Raw genomic sequence first — 17,160 nt, 5'->3', positions numbered from 1 at the left:
CCGTGCTTTAGTCATCTGGGCGGGTTCTTTCCGGACTTCATAAGTTGTATCCTACTATAGGAGCGTGCAAATTATCTGAGGTCTAAATTCAGCGCAACTGGTGTTGGTTGAATGCATGCTTCTAAGTTGCAGATTTCGGTGCCGCCGCCGGCGGCCTAGTTCTTGACCAAACCCGCTGCTGGCGAGTGCAACGGAGCGCGGATGTACACAACTGAGGCCCTCGAAGGTACGGATTCATGGTAAAAGACGTAAGGCATGCAAACGAGGACTCAAGAGAGAAGCCAGCATACACAAACCACATGTGGACAGGTCACTCGGCGTGTGTATTCTCTTAGTTCCATCTTGTGTCCGTGTTTGCAAGCTTTACCGTCTCCGGTAAGGACGCTATGCACAACGCTTTTGCTAAGGTGGCGGCTACCATAAGTGCCGTTATTCCCCCTGTTTAGGATGAGAAAAGGCGCATGATGTACATCCTTGTATGATTACTTCTAGACCTTTCAGACCCCCCTGAGTTTGCGTCTCATAGCTTCTTGATGGCACAAACACGCGCCTTATAAATTACGATCTGTCAAGCGTCACCTCCTGCCAACTATACCGGAGGAAAAATTATCATATTGCATAAGCAACAGCTGTTTCGCAGTCTTTTTGCGAGAGCAAAGCTAATTTTTCTACTGTCAAATTATACAAGTAGGGTGTTCTACATCACTTCTATGAGGAACACACATTTTTATGGAGTTAAATATGCGTTGAAGTTGGCCTTACTTACATGTCTGTGCTATTATTGTAGTTTTAGAATCCTTGAATATAAAAGATCGTTCGAAAGAAACTAAGCGCACGCACACGCGGCACGCTCATGTCTTGTTCTATCTCTGCAGAGCAAAGATGTATGGCATCACGTATCCTGCAAGAATTACTTTTATATAGAAGACAATGCAGTAACGTCAATGCAATACAAAAACCCTCTTGCGGAAGGACACGTACTTTCAGTAAATTACAATAATTATAGCATGTTCCCAAGCCATCATTATTTCATTACAGATATTCCACCAGCCAACAAGGCTACAAATAGTGCTATGCCGGTAACAGATCGACGCGATGAAGTTCTGACGTTAGCTGATTATTAATGCTGAATGTGGGCGTGTATAAATAGCGAGGCTTCCATCCACCGACGGAACCTCAAAGAACGTCAGGATGAAGCTTCTTGTATTCTCTGTTGCTGCTTTCCTGGTACTCAGCCAGGTTAAGGGCGATAAGCCAGTTTGGGCGGATGAAGCGGCAAATGGGGCACACCAAGACGCCTGGAAGGTAAACGCTTTTGCACTGCTTGCGAATATTTTGCATGAAGAAAGCTGTCGACGGTAGATGTACTCAAATTTGCGCATTGCGAATTCACACGCTTTGATTCCTCGCGTCATCAATCCAACAGCTTCTACTTCTAGGCGCATACAAGCGCTAGTGATGATAGTTGTTACAGCGAAAGCTGTTATGAGATCATTTCACCGGCCGTTTTTGGCGCCGTAGTTGTCCGCCGCCGCCGCCGCCGCCGGTGTCCGTAACCAGTATCGCTCGAAATAAGAAAAAAAACGAAATAAGAAAAAAATTCCAGGATGAAACGAGGTTCGAACCTGGGCCCTCTGCGTGGGAGCCCAGTATTCAACCTCTGAGCCATGCCGGTTTTTTTTTTCTTTCATGGTATTTATTACAAATGTGTGTAACTAGCATACATAGCGAACAAAATATTCAGGCGGTCTCTACCAGCGTACAAGCGATACACAGAAGCCCTAAAAGGGTATTAAAGCTATACATTTCATGAAGAGTGGATACCAGTCCGGTTGAAACTCTAATTGTTTGTAAAAGTCTTTTAGCTGAAGAGCCATTTGAATGAGATGCAACCGCGATGATACCATGGGTTCCGCATGTCTGTCTAGCATGCGAGTTTTCCATAAACTGTGCATACCCATTAATAATAGCATGTCAACAGGAATAGAATGGCTTTTCGGTGGCATGAGATAACGTATGCTATACGACACTGCCTGTGAAGACCTGGTTAAGCAGCAAAGGCATCTTTGTATCTTCAGTTAACTGTCGCCTCTGTGAAGTTCCGGAAACTATAGAACATTGCTTCATCAGCTGTAAAGACGCCATACTCTTCTGGGACGTTCTACAAAGGGCCTTTAAAAAACAACTCGATTTAAACTCTGAGCCATGCCGGTGCTTGAAACTGCTTTGCAAAAAGTCCTATACAGGCTTCATGACGGGAAGGAACCACATTAGCATATGCAATATAGCGTGGTAGAAGAGTAAAATAAGCACCAAGTGTCGCACAACGTGATTTCTGTAACCAGGCGTCACACAATGCGAATTGCGCAACGAGTAGGTTGTTGAATGCTTCCAACCCATTACAAAGGACTCTGCCATAATTCCTCATCATCATCAGGCACAGCATCAACAAAGTGCGCATAATGCCTTACATGGGTTTAGCAGGTACCAACGCTCTCCGTAGAATGAAGAAAAATGGCACAGTGCCTGCTGCCCTACTTCTCAAAAATTACAATGATTTACAGCGTAGTGGGTTCCTCGCAAGTGCACTTGTATTGGTTCCCAAGGAAGCCCATAAGCGCATGATACACTTCCTCGGGGTCTCAGTAAAATTACAATGATTTATAGCGTAGTGGGTTCCTCGCAAGTGCACTTGTATTGGTTGCCAAGGAATCCCATAAGCGCATGATCCATTTCCTCGGGGTCTCAGTAAAGTTCTCCCCCCCCTCCCCTCGCGTCTCTCTCCCACGTCAACGTATGTTATACAGCATGACGGGAGAGGGAAATAGCGACCGGGCGTCACCCAATGCAAATTACATAACTGCTGGGCCGTTTAAACCTTCCAACCCATTACAAAGGGCTGAGCCATAATTCTTCATCGTCATCAGTCGTCACGTCAACAAAGTGCACATAATGCCTTACAGACGTGTAGCTGGTGCCTCGCCTCTCCGCAAAATGACAAATAATGGCTTAGTAGGTGCTTCCCAACTTCACAAAAATTGTGATTTATGACGTAGTGGGTACCTTTCTAGTGTACTTGCATTGTAGCCCCAAGAGAGCTTAACGGGCTCTAGAAACGCCGCTCTTCCAGCTTTCGCTGTGACTGTGCTGCGGTTTCAGCGCAGGCCTGTCGTTTTTTGTTTCGACATACCATGCTTTTGCGACGCACCACACCACAAGCCGACATACCACATCATGTACGTTATCTACAAGTTACCCATACAATTGGCCAGATTTTGCACGGAAGTTGGTTCAGATGTAGGCAGACTTGCTTTCACTTTCACTGCATCCAAAAGAATTTGGTTTTCTTGGCCGGCTGACGCACGTTTACTCAGCCGCTTTTATGTTCTAATTTATGTATTGAGTTGTGCCCTGAAAATGAAATGCGTTTGCACATTTAATGAAAGCAGCCTGCACACTTTCTGGCACCCACCATGTCCTGATTCTTATATCTTCTTTTTAATGTCTGTTGCACTTGCGTTCTACTAAAAAAAATCTACTATATCATGCTTGGCAGCACTAGTGTCAAGCGTGCATCATGGTGCTTCATCATCAGGTATGGCATCCGCACCCCTATTACTAAGGCTGATGTAGAAAGTATGGACCTGTGGACATTTTTAAATGCGAAGCATTTTATAGCGAACCTATATAAGGTACTTTAGCCGTTTCTATCTATCTATCTATCTATCTATCTATCTATCTATCTATCTATCTATCTATCTATCTATCTATCTATCTATCTATCTATCTATCTATCTATCTATCTATCTATCTATCTATCTATCTATCTATCTATTCATTCATTCATCTATCTATCTATCTCTATCTATCTATCTATCTATCTATCTATCTATCTATCTATCTATCTATCTATCTATCTATCTATCTATCTATCTATCTATCTATCTATCTATCTATCTATCTATCTATCTAGCCGCCTACGTCCTGGCCCTTTCCTAGTCGTCTCCATAACATGTAATACACCAAAATTGGCGTAGCAAGGGATGAGTGTAATGAGTGTATAACGAACACGGTTCACTGGTTCATGAAACGAATAACGCAATATGCCTATCGCATATGCCATGAACCCTTTCCCTCAATAATATGTGGCACATACCCGCATACCACAGTTCAGGTAATGTGGGTATGTGGCCCAGGTGACTGACAGTCACAGTCACCACATCAACAGCGAACATTCATATTGAAACGCAAGGCAAGGAAGGGAGCTGAAGGGAGATCCCTGGAGATGCTCGACTGTTATCCACTCGTCTACGTGGTCCGCCAGATTAACACAGTGTTCTTTTCATTTCTTACGAGGCTGTGTGGTGGCGTCATGGTGACCGAGAGTGACGTCATAACGCTCATTGCATCGACGCTGCTAACGACACTTTATGTCATACCACCTGCGATAACATAACTGGCTTCAAGAACGAGCATGTACGCTGGGATGCCCTGGCGAAGGTGCCCGAGCGTCGGCAAGCCCTACATGATCACGGCGAACATAGACGTAAGCGACGGCCTAATTGGTAACAGAAACAAGGGCACCTTGCGGTACCAAGCGAGGATGTCATGTGAAGAAGTCATCTTGTGACGTCATGATGACATCAAATTGTGACGTCGTTGCGTGGCGCTGATTTTCTGCATGACGCTTACTGATGCCTACGGTAAATTTTTGCGTTTGGTGAGGCATCTAAGGCCTTCCCCTTTAATTAAGTACTATGCTCGACAGTGCTCAAGCTGAATTCAAGCTACAGTGCAATCCTGTATATTTCATTTCAGATTCTCAAAGGAGAGGTTCATGATATCTACTTCATGGTAAAGGTCACATATAGGAATGACCCAGCGTGGGGAAATAACTTCACTTGCTTGAGTGTTGGCGCTGATGAGTTGAACGAGGACGAGAAGAGCGTTCGAGCACTGTTTTTGTTTATGAATAATGCTAGTAGAATATAGTAAGTACCTCTGGTTTCCCCATTATTTAAGAAAAAACGAAATCGCGCATTTCTCAGCAGCACGCATTAGGTGAAATAGAAAGCACTTGATTTTGTACGCAATAGTTCAACGCTGCATTTATACATGACAACACAATCTGGAGGTTAGAACAGCTAAGCACTATAAGCCCAATGAAACTGTATTCATATTGGCGCCCACAGAGTAGCATTGTCCTACAAAATAGACCCACACAGAAATTCGGGGGCAAAAGCGTTAGGACGGATAGTTGGGCTAGCTCGTATACTTGCATGATGAAAAGCTAAATTTATTATAAAAAATTGTTAGCAAGTTTTGTTGAAAGTCAGCGCTCGTCCTGTTTTTTTACGTTCCTTCCGCTGTCTCCGCGTTTTTCGCGCTGCTCCATGTCATCAAGCAGAAGCACATACGTCCCTTAATTGCTACATGTCATAGTAAAGAATGTGCTACTCAGAATTATGACAGCTTGATAGATAACTTTCATTGTTGGTGTCGCCTCTGTTAAAACGAAAACTAGTTCAGCGTGGCGAAGTCGTCTTTTAGACGCGAAATCATCTGATGCTCGGGGCAGTGTCCGTTCTGCGGCGTTCGCAACCATACTGCGCATGCGCCAACTCTCCTCCCTCTCCTCGCGTAGGCGCGAGGAGGTGGAAGGAGGTGGCGTGAGCGCTGCCTCCGCTTTGTTTCTCCTCTCCCGTTTCTCTCTTTCCGCCACAGCTGTGCGCTCGTATATAATGTGGCGCGCGCTCACTCCCGTTGCACTCGCCTTCGCAACGGCGCTATGGACGCTCGCGAAGCTGAACGTAAACGGCAGCGCCAGCGAGCGAATCTCGAGGCTGCGAAAGTGCGCGTTTGCTGTGCTTCCGTCATTATCTCCCTGTGCAGTGGTGTGCGAAACGCCATGAACAACGTCAACGTCGGCGCTAGTTGCAGCGGCAGCGCCACCGCCGCGAAGCAGAGGAAGGCTGGGGAAGCCGAACCTAAACGTCAGCGTCGGCAAGCGGTAATACAAAAGCCTCGACTCCCACCGTCTCATAAGTCACATAAGAGAAGTGGAAACTCCATGCGCACCCCTCGCGATGCTTTTGCATCCCACCATGGTTGCCCGTGGGGGAGATGAAATATAATATTTTTTCCATTATTTATACTGAGTATTTTGGGCTGTTTTGATTATTTCCCAGCAACAAATGAGTAGAACTGTGCGTTCATATTGACAACATTAGTTGCTATAAAGCGTACCAATATGATCTAACGGAATAAGGATGCAGTAAGGTCGTCAATTTGTGTCCCTTTAGGTAGCCTGATGCTGTATGCAATCAGGATGCATTGCCTATCACCTTATCACCATATAACCTGTTAGAACATGTACCTGAACTGTGTAGAATGCAACGAAAGGTATTATATGGCTTGATTCGTGTTACTCCCATAATCGCACTCATGCCAAATAGCATCTAATAAAAATTGCTATTATCAGTATCCAGAAATGGGTCGGCATATAAAGAAATGTTTTCAAGAAAAAGCATGCTACACAATGACCTTTCACAACATTTCACAGCAAATACCTTATTCACAATGCATGGTATTCACATTCCTGCTCAAATGCTCTCTGCATATAAAAATATTTCACAACTTAGGACAGCGAAACGTCTGCGAGTGCAATAACTGCAAACATTGATGGTTATATCGTCCATGCATCTGCGTGCGCGTAAATATTTTACACATGCTCAATAGCGAAATATATTTTTTCGGATATCTTATTTATTAGAATCATAAGCCTATGAGCACATCGCAGCAGTCTCGCATAGGCTAAGCACGCCCAGAATTTAGTGTCACAGCCATCTTTAGGTAAAGAGGCCAGGACAAACTGCGGCATGGAGGAAATAAATGTTCTCAGACAAATGCAAATGGTTCTAACCTAGCACAGACCTTCCCGCGTACGTTCATTCGACTACCTTAACGACAATGCCTGACGAAATTATAAGATTTCTCCATGATCGGCTGGCCCATTCGCAATGCGTGCCTTGTATGCAGATTAAAATGCGTTCAGGGAAGCCTGTTTGCTGTAGCGCTCCTATTTGCCTTTATGCACGTGGTTGCCACGCATGTTGTCCACGAATTCTTGCGATTGAGTAGCCGCTCTAAATGGAAGATGAATAACGAGCCATGTTCTAATTGCCCATTCCCTGTTGGTATAGGCCCGATGTACCATAAATAATTATCTGCACACGCTAGACTGTAATTAATTGTAACTCGTGTCTTTAGGCGGAAACTTTAGGTCACATAAATGATGGTCACATAACAATATTTAGGTCACATAAATGAAGCTTCATAACAGTCTGTATGGCTCCGAACAATAATATTGGGCTCATTTCACAGTAGCCTAGTATATTCCGATACGATAGGAAATTTTCAGATCTCATGCCTTCCTTTTGGTGACTAATCAGTGATTTGCCGCATATCTATGCAGAAAACTGTAACACGGCCAAGACTGTCGTTGGTTGCCTTGCAGATTTATTTCGTTTCGACATACATACATCAGTTACAGGTTAGCACTTGGAGGTAAAGGGATATGAAAGTCACGCTTCAGCCAAAAATAGTTTACGAAGCGCTGTGAATACAATGCATAGGGGAGCCATGTTGACAAGATTCATGATTCTGCGACAATTTACTTTGTATAATATAAATATTTCGTCCTGGCTGCATTTATATACGGTTGTTTAGAATATGTTATTCTGGAACCATCGTTTCGTGATTTCGCACCGTTTAAATTTCTTCGCCTGATATTGTGCCTCAAATTACATCTGCACTCCACTTCTACGAAACTTTCAGCCAAGGTTCGTTTGAAAGGATCACTGCTGTTAAAATGTATGGTTACAATAAGGAAAACGCCCTCAGATACGAGACAGAGGGTAAGTTTCGCCGTCATGTCACACATTGCTTCTTGTCCCTTCAAAATTTCAGTGACGTCATAACTCCCCTATCAACCGGCATCAGTAAGCATTGCTTTGAGAAGCTGAAAGTGCCAAAACAAAAATTTTGAAAAGATACTGACCGTTCACTTGATGAACTTGCAATGGCTCAGGTGTGCCTCATACGTTAGCATAAGCATTCAGCGCGTGCCCACTGTAAGGGCACTGGCGTTTCTGCTGACGTGCTGAGTGTCCACGGTCCCTGATCTTGAATTACCTGCATTCAGTGCGCAGCTAGGTTCACGGACATGGTCCGTTAGCGTAGTAAATATAGATTGCACTGACGTCACTTAAACAGCCACGGTGGAGCACGAACCTGGCGGGGCGCGTACTTCGTGATGTAACCTTAGAGTTATCGATACATCGCATGCTTTTTCCTTCGTTATTGACGCACAGAGGCCAAATAACGTTGCATCGACATCCTTATCACACTGAAGCACTTTAACCACTGCGTTATTATGCTGCGTTGACGTCATCTAAGCCGCCATGTTGAGGCCGTTTAGTACGTCCATCACGTCACGTGCAAGCAGTCAATATTGCGAAAGCCCGATGGCAAGACGCGCTCATAGAGTAAAATGCACGAAAAAGCACGCAGAGAAGAAGTAGTGCGCCACTGCGCGATGCCGTTTATGCAGGCAGCATACGATGCGCAAGCTGTGAAAGAAATGTTACTGTACGAAATTAACTACGCTTGTGTAAATGTAATTCGTAGAGACACATCACATTTTGATGTCAAGGCATCGTATTTTGTTCGTTCTGCGGGTGGTCATACTTTAACTCTCCCGTAAAAACTAACCAAAAAAAATGAAGAAGCATGCATCCGGCCACGCGAGATTTGATAACATAGAAGCTCGTCGATCCATGAGCCATAAATATGAAACTCGCGTGCAAAACTAGAATTAGCTCTCTCTGTACGCTCATGGGCCTTTCTTTGCTCGTACTCGGCCCACCCAAATCCGGGTTGACTGCGCCTGGCTCGTTTCCTTGCCGCTTCCCGCTCATTCTCGCGCCGAGTATATTCCTGATCTTGCCTCTCTCTCTATGTCAGTCACTTGCTTGTTCGAGCAGCCTGGGTCACATCGCCACCGCGATCTCGTTCTGGCTCTGCAGCATGTTGAGCCTCGTGATAGGCAGCATGTTCTTCAAGTGTACGGTTCTCCTTCGGGTGACTGATGGATACACACTGCCTCGGCACCACCAGGCGCGACTATATATAACGATCTCGAGGACATTTACGTGGCACTAGGTGTATTAATGACGTATTTATAGACGTCAACGGTTGCTAGGCAACTTGTATTTAAACTTGGCGCGGGTATACTTCGTTATTTCGGTAGCTTCAAGGCGGTTCCTCCGCAGCTGTTGATACGGGGTATGCGCGGCTTGGCATGACGGCACATCAGCTGTCACGGTAAATAGGCGCGGCGGGTTTCTTTACCGAGCGCATTTTCGCCGCGGCTTCTCCGTTCCTACTGCTTCGGCGCATGTGCTGCTTGGCGTGACATCACACCAGCTGGCGCGGTAGCGAGGCGAGACGAGGCGAGGCCAGGTGGTGCTCAGCTGTGGCGTTATCAGTTGCTAGGCAACAGGGTGCCGAGGTTTCTTGCTGCGAACAGCTGTTTTTATGCCGTGATTAACAGCTCGCTGTTCAAATACTGAGGTGTCCACGTTAATAGCAGATCCTCTATCTTAAATAGTGAAGCTAGCGTAGGCACACAAAATGGAAATATGCTCCAGAGCGAGAAACTATTACGAGATAGTTATATATATATATATATATATATATATATATATATATATATATATATATATATATATATATATATATATATATATATATATGTATATATATATATATGTATATTGTAGAGAAGAATTGGAACGTTGTAATGGGCCGTCCTCTCCAGCGCCTTCTAGTGGGTCGCCCTCTTCGCCTCTTGTCGGAGAGCACGCCCCTCGTGCTCGTGCTCGTGAGAGTCTGCGAGTCTGCGCTCTGTCGTTGTGCATCGTCGCCGTCAATCCCGCCGTCAATAAACGCCTTAACAAAGTGGTGGAGAGTGCTGTACCGTCACCGCAACTTCGGTCTCCATTCGATGCCCCTGGAGCTTCGATCCCGTACCGTGCCATCTACCATGCCGCAAGACGCCGCTCAGCAAACGCCGCCTCCTGCTCCGACCGCTTGTCCCGGTGTCCCCCGTATCCGCGACCCTCCTGTCTTCACCGGCGCGGATGGCACTGACGTGGAGGACTGGCTCGCGATTTACGAACGGGTGAGTGTTCCCAATAAATGGGACGAAGCAGGCAAGCTGACCAACTTGGTTTTCTACCTCGCGGGTGTGGCAGGCATGTGGTACAACAACCATGCATCCGATTTCCCCACGTGGTCCGATTTCAAGACCGCCATCGTCAACGTGTTTGGCCGCCCTGCCGTTCGTAAGCTTCAAGCCGAACAGCGCTTACGTGAACGAGCTCAGCAGGCAGGGGAATCGTTCACGAGCTACATCGAAGACATCCTTGACCTGTGCAAGAAAGCCGACGCGAGCATGTCGGAGTCTGACAGAATCAGGAATGTTCTGAAAGGCATCGACGACGATGCCTTCACTATGCTGCTGGCCAAAAACCCTCGCACAGTGGCAGAGGTCATTACCCTGTGCCAAAGCTACGAAGAGCTGCGCCGGCAGCGCTTGATGACCCGTCGACCGCCATCACGCGATGCTGATCTCGCAGGCTTGTCGGCAATTCCTGACCACTCCACTTTGCTCGCCGAAATCAAGTCGTTCGTGCGTGAGGAAATTGCCCGCCAGGTCTCTCTACTGGCTTTCACTCCACCGCAGCATGTTGACCAGCCGCCAACTACACTTCTGCCTCCTCTCCGCCGAGCGATTCAGCAAGAAATCGCGGAGGTCATTCCCGAATACCACCAGCCGCCTCTAGTGCCTGCACCACTAAGCTACGCGCAAGCTGTAGCCAGGCCGCCCCCAGCGATTCGTGTGGCTGGCCCGCGGGGTTACGCCGAAGCCGTCGTCGGACCACAGGCCTTCGACGTGGCTGTGCCGCCTGCATACGTCGACGTCGCCCCCAGGCCCCGACAGCTGCCCACAATGCACTCATTTCAGCAGCCGCCTCGTCCATCCCGTTCTGCGACATGGATGGGACCCGCGAACCGCTGGCGCACTTCCGACAACCGCCCCATTTGCTTTGCGTGCGGTTGCGCCGGTCACGTCGCACGCTACTGCAATCGCGTCCAGCCGCCTCGGGTCGCATCAACCCTGACCAGCTCATCAAGCAGCCCTTATTATGACCAAGCGCCGCCAATGTCACCGACGTCCCGCCCCGCACCATCTACCCGCCGTTCACCGTCTCCACGACGTCGCTCACTGTCGCCGATGCGGCCACGTCCGGGCTCACGCGACCAGGAAAACTAGTCGTCGCAGTCCACGAGGCAAGGGCTGCGACGTTATCGAACTGCGAAAGCCCTCAGCGAAGCCCCTCGAACGTGATTGACGTGTTTGTGGACAGTGTTCGCGCATCCGCCCTTATCGACACTGGAGCCGCCGTATCCGTTATGGACGCCAAGTTTAGCCGACTACTGCGAAAAGTGACGACGCCGCTTTCGGCGCTCTCCCTCCGTACAGCCAGTGCCCAAAGTATCCACCCAACAGCGGTCTGCACAGCTCGCGTCATTATTCAGGATGCTCTGTACGCCGTCGAATTGATCATAATTCCTGCCTGCTCTCACGACGTCATCCTAGGATGGGATTTTCTCTCCCGCCACGACGCCGTCATTCATTGCGCACCAGCCGAAATAGAGCTCTCACCATTCTCTGAATTGGCGCCGGCAGACAGTCCATCGGCTGCGGGCAAGGTACTTGTCAAAGACGACACCAAGGTGCCTGCAAACTCGTCGACGGCGGTGTCAGTGTACTGCGCCAGTCTCTCCGACACCGTTGCACTTCTCTCGCCATCTGACCGTGTTTGCACGAGGAAAGGCATGCTGGTGCCTTTCGCGACCGTTCAAGTCACTCAGGGCAGTACGTCAATTTTTGTTATCAACCCATCTCCGTACAGTGTTATGTTGGTCCGAGGGGAATGTCTCGGCAGCGTGGAACCCCTCGAAGACGCACAAGTTATGGACGTACCAGATGAAATGCACTGCCACAGTTCCAGTACGCTCAGCGCTGTTTCGACATCTGGTTCATCACCCGCTGATGTCTTTGGTTCCTCCATTGCTGACGACCTTACACCGGTCCAGCGTTCCCAGCTTCTGGGCCTGTTGGACGAATTTCGCTCTTCTTTCGATGTCGCTCAAACTTCTCTCGGCCGCACTTCCGCCGTTACGCATCGCATCGACACTGGCGCCCAGCCGCCACTGCGGCAACGTCCATATCGCGTATCTCCCACAGAACGCCGTGTAATCAACGAGCAAGTCGACGACATGCTGCGACGCGATGTTATTCGACCATCTAACAGCCCCTGGGCGTCTCCTGTCGTACTTGTTGCGAAGAAGGACGGTTCTGTGCGGTTCTGTGTAGACTACCGACGACTCAACAAGATCACTCGTAAGGACGTGTATCCACTACCGCGAATAGACGACGCGATTGACAGCCTGCAAGGAGCAGAATTCTTTTCATCTCTCGATTTGCGCTCAGGGTACTGGCAAGTACCCATGGCTGATGACGCTCGACCGAAGACCGCCTTTGTCACGCCCGACGGCTTGTACGAATTCAACGTCATGCCGTTTGGGCTGTGTAATGCGCCCGCCACCTTTGAGCGCATGATGGATACCGTTATGCGCAACCTGAAATGGCACACATGCTTGTGCTACCTCGACGACGTCGTTGTTTTCGCTCCGGACTTCTCCACACATCTTCAACGCCTGCGGCATGTTTTGACGCGTTTGAGCGACGCCGGTCTACAACTGAATCTAAAGAAGTGCCGATTTGCAGCACGGCAGCTGACAATACTCGGTTACGTCGTGTCCAAGGACGGTATTCTTCCCGATCCAGCCAAGCTTCGGGCCGTGACCGAGTTCCCCAAGCCTACGTCCGTCAAAGAACTGCGCAGTTTCGTAGGACTGTGTTCCTACTTTCGGCGCTTCATTCGAAACTTCGCGACCGTCATATCGCCGCTGACGAAGCTCCTCGGAAGTAACGGGTCCCTCAGTTCATGGTCGTCAGAGTGCGACGACGCTTTCGCGAAGCTCCGTCGTCTGTTGACGTCGCCTCCCATACTACGCCACTACGACCCTACGGCCCCTACAGAGGTACACACAGACGCCAGCGGTGTTGGCCTTGGCGCTGTCCTTGCGCAGCGCAAACCAGGGTTCCCTGAATATGTCGTGGCGTGTGCAAGTCGTACGCTCACCAAAGCCGAGACCAATTACACCGTCACCGAAAAGGAATGCCTAGCGATCATCTGGGCCCTTACGAAGTTCCGACCTTATTTGTATGGTCGCCCATTTGATGTCATCACCGACCACCATGCCCTCTGCTGGTTGTCATTGAAGGATCCATCAGGCCGCCTCGCCCGCTGGGCACTTCGCCTACAGGACTACGACATCCGCGTGCGGTACCGCAACGGACGCCAGCATGCTGACGCCGACGCACTCTTGCGCTCCCCCTTGCCTGACGACAACACCCACAGCTCAATGTCTCACAATGCCCTTTCTTCCATCGACGTTCACACTATCGCTACCGAACAGCGCAAGGATCAATGGATCGCTTCACTGCTAGACTTGCTGACTGATCCTTCGGCAACACCATCCACTCGCGCGTTGCGTCGTCAAGCCCACCATTTCGCCATTCGCGACGACCTCCTCCACCGACGCAATTACAACGCCGACGGCCGCCAGTGGCTACTAGTAATACCCCGCAGTCTGCGTTCTGAAATATGCGAATCGTTCCACGCTGATCCGCAGTGTGCGCACTCTGGGGTATCGAAAACATACCACCACATTCGCCAACGGTACTTTTGGCGAGGCATGTACCGCTACGTGCAGAAGTTCGTTCGCTCCTGCATCGATTGTCAGCGCCGCAAAACTTCAACGCACCAGTCACCAGCAGGTCTGCAACCTTTACCTTGCCCTGATCGGCCGTTTGGGCGCGTTGGCATCGATTTGTATGGGCCACTCCCTCTGACTTCGGCTGGTAACCGCTGGGCCATCGTCGCTGTAGACCACCTTACGCGATACGCCGAAACTGCCGCCCTCCCAGCGGCTACAGCGCGCGATGTAGCCTCCTTTCTGCTCCGCCGGTTCATGCTGCGCCACGGTCCACCCCAGGAGCTGCTCAGCGATCGAGGCCGTGTCTTCCTGTCGGAAGTCGTCGAAGCCATCCTCAAAGAGTGCAACGTTGTTCACCGCAAAACTACTGCTTACCACCCGCAGACGAATGGGCTCACGGAACGCTTTAACCGCACGCTCGGCGACATGCTCTTGATGTATGTCGCCGCCGATCACACAAATTGGGATTCCATTCTACCTTTCGTCACCTACGCCTACAATGCCGCCCCTCAAAGCACCACTGGTTTCTCACCATTTTTCCTATTGTACGGCAGGCACCCGTCGCACACAATCGAAACAATCCTTCCATACAAGCCGGATCGATCTGAGTGTGCGCCTATTTCTGCCACAGCCAGACTTGCTGAGGAGTGTCGCGAGCTTGCGAAGACCTTTACTACGCAGGACCAAGAGCGGCAGAAAAGCATCCGCAGTGAGACCAACACTTCTGCACCCACGTTCCTACCCGGAGCACTCGTATGGCTCTCGATCCCTACCACTGCAATTGGCCTCTCTTCCAAACTGCTGCCCAAATACGAAGGCCCCTACCGTGTCGTCGAACGCACATCCCCGGTCAACTACCTGATTGAACCCATCGACCCATCTTCCGACATGCGCCAATTAGGGTTGCAGAAGTTGCGCCTTTTCCTTTCCTCAACCTCTCCTCCTCCGACATGCGCCGTCGAGGGCGCGACATTGTCAACGTGGAGCGCCTCAAGCCCTACCATGACCCGCTCGTAGTGACCAGCTGCTAGGTCGCCAGACGGCTCCCTTTTCGTACCCGGGGTAATTGTAGAGAAGAATTGGAACGTTGTAATGGGCCGTCCTCTCCAGCGCCTTCTAGTGGGTCGCCCTCTTCGCCTCTTGTCGGAGAGCACGCCCCTCGTGCTCGTGCTCGTGAGAGTCTGCGAGTCTGCGCTCTGTCGTTGTGCATCGTCGCCGTCAATCCCGCCGTAAATAAACACCTTAACAATATATATATATATATATATATATATATATATATATATATATATATATATATATATATATATATATATATATATATATATATATATATATATATATGCCCACATATGCTGTTGCTTAGTTACTCACAGTGCCCTGATTTTCATGTTTGTAGATGGGCAAGAATTCACGGACGTCGTTGCATTCTCCGATGACAATTGTAATGTAATCTACGTTCCTGGTGCAGATGGAAATGAAGGAGGTAGGCAAATGCACTGACTTCCATTCATAGTGGAAATTGTAACGCAGTTCAGGCGCTTTTGCCAAGATGTTTTGATATTTGCCCGAATTAGTTGATAAAAACATTAACCCAGATGATCGCGTCCATAACTATATTGAGGAGTAGCCTATTGTCTTTTTATGTTTGCACCATTAATCCCACATACATGGATGCACTTGTTCGTGCGAAAACAGTTGTAATTATATAGACATGTTGGAAATGACGTGTCCTAAATGGAATTAAGCGTCAATAATGGTTGCTATACTTAATGCGGTATAACTGTATTTCAAGCGTCAGGATCAGCGAACGTTAGCACGTGCAGTGCGCACATAGGAAACGTGGTCTTCAAAAAAAAAATGGGTAACTCCCTACTCATAACATCGAATGAATACCAAACAACCGAAACCGCATTGCGTCAGCTTCGCAAAATAGAAGAGACTCAAAAGTTCATTCAATAATAACAACTTGCAGAGCGTAACACTTGAAAGCGAACACTGCAGTGGGCCACAGTGCGTTTATAAAGCATCGGCTTAGAAAATAGGCTCGTAATTTTTGAAAAATAGTCCCAGCTAAGAACAAACATGCAAAGCCTTTCTCCAATACAATGGTAACGCGTCATAAAGAGCACGCTACATGCATTTCTCGTGAGCAGAACGTGTGTTTTTTGAAAATCTAAACGTCGGTTTACATGTGAGATCTTGGTACAGTTTCAAATATAAGGTGTACTTCTGGACACTTTTCAATGATATTAAGAACACTATTGAAATAATAACAAACAGTACTATTATTTAGGTGCTTAGGAAATCGTTTACAGCACGATTGTCTTCGGGAACTCCAACAGCTGATATATAACAAAAGCGACGTGCATCATATTCTTATCGCTGTCGTTGCTAAAAAAAAACTCAGAAGCAATGGGAACTCACATGCAAAACGCACTCCTCAACAGTGCTGCTTGGTCTCGAAAATTGTAAAACGTGCGCCATTCTACCTCTTCAATAGACATTGCTATAAACCATTAGAAAACTTGTTTATCCAATCCTCTGACCTTAATCTCTAACTTGCATTACATTACAGGTTACGAACTATGGGCAACCACTATCAACAACGTTACAGCCAGTTGTATGGATAAGTTTAATGAGTATGCCGCGGGTATGGAGATACGGGACTTATTCTCAAGCCATTGCATACCAGTATAACTTGGGAATATCATGCTGTCAAAGTTGAATCGTGTTATTGTCAACATGTGCTTCGATTCGTTGATGTAGCGTTTGATAACGCAGTTTGTCTGGGCGTCTGGTTTTAGGTATTTTGCAGTCAATGCAGGCGGCCAGCACGAGTACTGGAAAATAAAGTATGATTACAGCGCCAAACTTCAAGTTATCAGAAGTTTTCTGTATCTCATCAGCGGTGGTATCAACCCTACTTGTCTTGAATACAGTGTGCTAGGTATGACGCAGGTGTAATATTTGTTTGTGCTCATTTAAAATCATTCGGGTGTCGTGTCTTAACCACCAGGGTGTTTTGCGGATTACCTATTGGACTAATATTTCAAGGATGCCAGAATACCAGCCACAGCGGCTGCACGTGGATAGGGGTGAAATTCAGGAGCACTTATTTACTTTCTGACCAATATGAGCAGGAACACCGAATTCGTGGACCGATTACTCATAATGTGCTGATGT

At 48.1% G+C, this 17,160-nt stretch overlaps 2 protein-coding genes across 2 annotated transcripts in view; both read left to right on the top strand.

Moving 5' to 3' along the window:
• Positions 1-17,160, top strand: part of LOC119402735 (female-specific histamine-binding protein 2-like) — a 571,419-nt gene that overhangs the window by 193,526 nt on the left and 360,733 nt on the right. The gene's annotated exons all lie outside the window — the stretch shown is intronic.
• On the top strand, positions 1,142-16,846 carry LOC119402734 (female-specific histamine-binding protein 2). The gene is made up of 5 exons (XM_037669821.2): positions 1,142-1,305; positions 4,819-4,991; positions 7,837-7,916; positions 15,374-15,460; positions 16,553-16,846. The coding sequence occupies exons 1-5, from the start codon at positions 1,192-1,194 to the stop codon at positions 16,672-16,674; spliced, it is 576 nt and encodes a 191-aa protein (XP_037525749.1). The 5' UTR covers positions 1,142-1,191; the 3' UTR covers positions 16,675-16,846.

The sequence above is a fragment of the Rhipicephalus sanguineus genome, chromosome 8, assembly GCF_013339695.2.
Source record: "Rhipicephalus sanguineus isolate Rsan-2018 chromosome 8, BIME_Rsan_1.4, whole genome shotgun sequence".
NCBI lineage: Eukaryota > Metazoa > Arthropoda > Arachnida > Ixodida > Ixodidae > Rhipicephalus > Rhipicephalus sanguineus.
This window is presented reverse-complemented; position numbering and strand designations above follow the sequence as displayed.

Excerpts from the sequence above, each read along its gene's own strand:
- LOC119402734 (XM_037669821.2), top strand. The coding sequence starts at position 1,192 with ATGAAGCTTCTTGTATTCTCTGTTGCTGCTTTCCTGGTACTCAGCCAG. Across the intron at positions 7,917-15,373 it reads CCTCAGATACGAGACAGAGG|ATGGGCAAGAATTCACGGAC; the intron begins GTAAGTTTCGCC and ends TCATGTTTGTAG. Across the intron at positions 15,461-16,552 it reads TGCAGATGGAAATGAAGGAG|GTTACGAACTATGGGCAACC; the intron begins GTAGGCAAATGC and ends ATTACATTACAG.